This window comes from Frankliniella occidentalis, unplaced genomic scaffold, assembly GCF_000697945.3.
Source record: "Frankliniella occidentalis isolate FOCC.00 unplaced genomic scaffold, Focc_3.1 Scaffold21, whole genome shotgun sequence".
Classification (NCBI taxonomy): Eukaryota; Metazoa; Arthropoda; class Insecta; order Thysanoptera; family Thripidae; genus Frankliniella; species Frankliniella occidentalis.
In genome coordinates, this window is record NW_026267151.1 from 1,318,828 (window position 1) to 1,323,060 (window position 4,233).

At 50.8% G+C, this 4,233-nt stretch overlaps 1 protein-coding gene across 2 annotated transcripts in view; it reads right to left on the bottom strand.

The window, feature by feature from the left end:
* Positions 1 to 1,032: 1,032 nt before the first annotated feature.
* The window catches only part of LOC113204570 (protein vestigial), a 32,490-nt gene continuing 29,289 nt past the window's right edge, over positions 1,033 to 4,233 (bottom strand). For both annotated transcript variants that reach the window (XM_052264764.1, XM_026419780.2), the window contains exon 6: positions 1,033 to 2,488. In XM_052264764.1, coding sequence (XP_052120724.1) covers positions 2,439 to 2,488 — 50 coding nt within the window. In that variant the 3' untranslated portion in view covers positions 1,033 to 2,438. The remainder of the gene's footprint in view (positions 2,489 to 4,233) is intronic.

Here is a 4,233-nt window from a genome sequence, read left to right on the forward strand (position 1 = left end):
TTGCTGTGAATATGTCTTTGGTCTGGATTATTTTGTTTCCCTAATCAGCTGATTGACTTCCTGGTCTCAATTTTAGCTCCATGTTTCCATTCGCAATAATGCATGCATCCAGTGTGGGCTTTCCGAGTCATTCCACTCGGCCGGGTGAGAACTACATTCCTGTGAGTGAGGGGTCCTGTGGGTGAGGGGTGTGGAGGAAGTAGAGGAGGGGGGACTCACACACCTCAGCAGAACTACATTATAGCTCACTGAGACGTGCTCCTGAGAAATCACTTTCGTTAATGAGAGACGCAAATAATAATTGTACACCTTATGTCGCCGCGTTTGTACAGGCTTGACTTGACTAACCACCAGGCCACCTTGGGGGACTTCTGCATTATGCTCGAGATCATGCCTGTCGGGGCGCGACGTATGGGAAGAAAACCCTTTTGAGCGACCTGTTGAATCATTTGAATGAAAGCATTTGCGACACGTTTTGCGCGTTTTAAAAAGCTTTCCCGGCTGCAAGCTGGGGCAACCCCTGCGCCTTGTGTTCGAGCCAGGCCGAGCGCGGAGCACCCTTCCGACACCTCAGCTCGACTCCTTTTTCACACCGCTACCGCTGCCCTTCCCGGGGCCCAAATTGACATGCAGCGTCTCTCCATCTCCCCCCTCGTTACCCTGCTCCCTCACTTCCTTTTGCCACTTTCTCGAATTTCCCGGTTAATTAGAAGCCTTGCCGCCGAGGGGGCTGGGCCTGGCGGGGCGGGGTCTGGTGGGGTTGCCGCGGGGTGCTGCGAGGCGGGGTGGGGCAGGCGGAGCGAGTCCCGCCGCCCGGGCCCGACAAGGAACCAGAAGGAATCTCGTGAGCTAGACGCGCTAAACGATCCTCTTGAAAAGTCTGTTGAGGTCTCAATGGCTTCCCGTTTTGGGAGAGGCGTCTCCGGTGGAGGTGAGTGTACTCTGTTGGAATTCATTCTGGTATTGTTCTGTAACTCTAAACCTCAGGGTCAGGGCTTCTCATTAGAGGCAGAGAAGTAAATACACAAAAAGTAGCATACTTTAACATTTTATTGAAACTGGCATTACAGACTGACACAGCATGCAGGCAGGACAGTCAACAGTCCGGCGTAAACTGAGCTTTCCAAAAGTAACGCGGCGGATATGCTTAAAGTATTCGAAATTCCAGAGACGGAGATGGCCTCTTAATTTTCAATAATTTTGGCCATGGTTTTATTTAAACGAAGGCTTTTATTCACTTTAAGAAATAAAATATAGTGTGAATTGTGCTATTGGTCAATATGCATGCGAATGGTGGCAGTGTTCCCGCCTCTCAAGCTGAACGTCCTGACGACCGACAAGGTCGACGGACGATTAAAAGCATAACAATATCACTCATCTGCCTTTTCTATGCTGAAACTTTAACTGTAGGAATTACAATTAGTATTTGCACTATTTGTCGAATACATGGTATTATATGTACAGAAATGATAGGAGTGGTGCATAAAAATGCGGACATTAAGTTAATTCCTGGGGCGTAACATAACCGCCCCATCTATATAACATTACTCATAGTGTACAGAGTCGCAGTATCCTCCGCGTCTGCAATCCGGCACACATTCAGTTCATCCTCCAGGTCGGGATGCACTGCGCAGTGGATCGCACGTCGGACACGCTATATCACAGTTCTCATCAGACTAAGTAAAAAATATTGACTTGCCGATGTCAATATTCATCACCGCCCTGACGCTGCCCCCCAAACACACCTCCGAGTTGCGGGGTCAACAAGGGAGGTCTGTCTCTGGGGCGCCGTTTGCGTTCATTCTCGCCGGTGAGCGACCAAACCAGGGACAGGAGTGAGCGGAGCTCAACACGGCGTGTGAGTGAAAACAAGTAAGAAGAAATAACGACAATAAATACAGTTCTATACATAATCATTCTTGCAGAAGCGCATTTTATAAATATCTCTAACGGTGGAAAAGATACAGGGTAACAAAAATTATCGAGAGAAAGTAAAAACAAGAAGTGGTCCATATCACCCACATTTACACAGTGCGTGGACACGAGTCAAGCGCTTAACAGTGCTGTCCGACGAACGAATACCTTCGCAACAACAGAACTATCTGATACAAAAACCAACAACTTTCAGTGATGCAATTACAATTATATAGATGAATTTCACTCTCACAAAATATAAAGAAATAAATACAATAAGATTCTTATTTTTTGGAACTAAACCCTATTTCTACGAGTTCAGTTATTGGTCTGTTCTTTGAGATATTCATACACACCGCACAGCTAAGTCCAATGGACTCAGACACACTCGTTCGCACTTAGGGTTATCACACTCACGAAACGTCGATCATACATCTTCATAAAACAGTTCTAATTTCATAAATTACAAACAGTATTTACACTTTCATCACATTTTGTTAGGTCCCGGACAGCAAGTGAATCCCCTAGATCCAGTAGAGGTCCTTTGAGGTTTCCTGCACCTGGGCTTCTAGACCTGAAACAGACAAACATACTTGGTTAGATTTACTGCGATAAACACACATTACTCGTCTTCATTCAAACCGCCCGCATTACCAAGAATGCACTACATCAGAGATTTCAACGCATGGCAGCGTTATTCCACGCTGGTAAGCAGCAGAATATCACAATGAGGGGTGCAGAGTGCAGAAGTGTATAGCTCGTCTCGAGGTGGACGTGTCCTCAGCACCTTCGCCCTCTCCAGGTCCAGGTGAGCGCCACGTGGCGGCACGTGCAGAGGAGGGTGCGGCCCGGCCAGGGGTGAGGCCCGGACTCCCGTAATTACAAATATATGTCTATTTGGGACTAGCAATTATTGTCAACAGCAAATTCCACAAACGTGATTTTTTAACGTATTATCACAAAAATAGTTTTCTTTTGCATCTTAGGCCAGGCCGAGGGCCAGGCTGTTTTGACACCAAAGGCTGACACTTGGCTACAACTACCGTAGTCCGTTTCTGTGCCATTTATTTTTTCGGTTAGAGACATAATATTTGTCGAAATTAGGTTCAAAGCATTTCCTCATTGTGGGAAATGCACACCCCTCAGAGTCTTGTCTGCCTTTCTCGGCGCGGCTGACGTCTCTTTGTAATCAGCCAGCGGGGGCCTAAGATTCCAATCTGCGCACCATCCGCACTATCCAGGCGGCGTGGACGTGTGGGAGTCACTTCATAAAGTCCGTCTGAGAGCCGGCGGGCGGCAGGTCCGTATCACCGCACCGCCGCCCTCGCCGCCGCCGCGCGCCCTCCTCCCCTCCCAGGCCAAGTTGGCTCCCCTTCTGACAAGAAACCAATATTGTGCGGATGGGCTAGCAATCGGGAGCGGGTCGGTGGACATGAAGGCTAGCGGAGAGAGAGAGGGGAGGGTAAGGGAGAGAGGGGGAGGTCCCGCGGAGACAAAAGCCTAGCGCAGCACCGGGGGGGAGGGGAGAGAGCGGCGCATAAAACGATATGGTCCGATATCGAGAGGGGAGAGGGGGAAGCGAAGGGTGTGGGCGGTCGGACTAATATTGATACTGTCAATAGCAAGGAGAGAGGGGTGCGCTCGGCGGGGGGTGTCGCACGATTTGCGAGCTCGCACAAGAAGGGAATCGGTTTCGGAAGTTGGCGGTGAAACATTGTCCGGCACCTCGTAGTGTACCCTGTGCGCGATACAGCCAGGTCGCTCTTGCATTGCCGCCAGTGTCACCGAGCCTCGTCAAGAACAGCCGCTTGCGCTATCCTGCCTGCTCTTGGTACCTCATCTCAATGGGGAGAAGAGAGCGAGGCTGTGATGGTAAAGAGTTCTCTAGTAAAAGCAGTCATTACACTAGGGCCGGATTATGGACACGCGCGACAGAGTTCATTCTCGGTTCATTCTAATTTATCGTTTATTAATTTTACCCTTATGTCCCAGCCGCGCGCTTTCCACACGTTGCAGGCACCAAGCGAGCAGGGGCCAAGGAAGTATCCTCCCTGAAAACCCATCGATGCTGTAGCAGCAGGCGCCAAGCTCGCTGCGGTTGCCCATACCCACCCCCACCTCCTCGGCGCGAGCGCAACCGTGGGCCAGAACGGCCCGGGGCACACGACCGAGGACGGCTACCTGGAGCAGGGAGGTGCGTGCGGCTGGAGACAGGGCGGCTGGGCCGCGATGGCAGCGGGGTGCCGCTACGCTACGCCCCTGGTCTGGCGCCGCTTCGATCGCGGGGTGAATGTGAGGGGTGGCAGTGGGTGGGCCGGG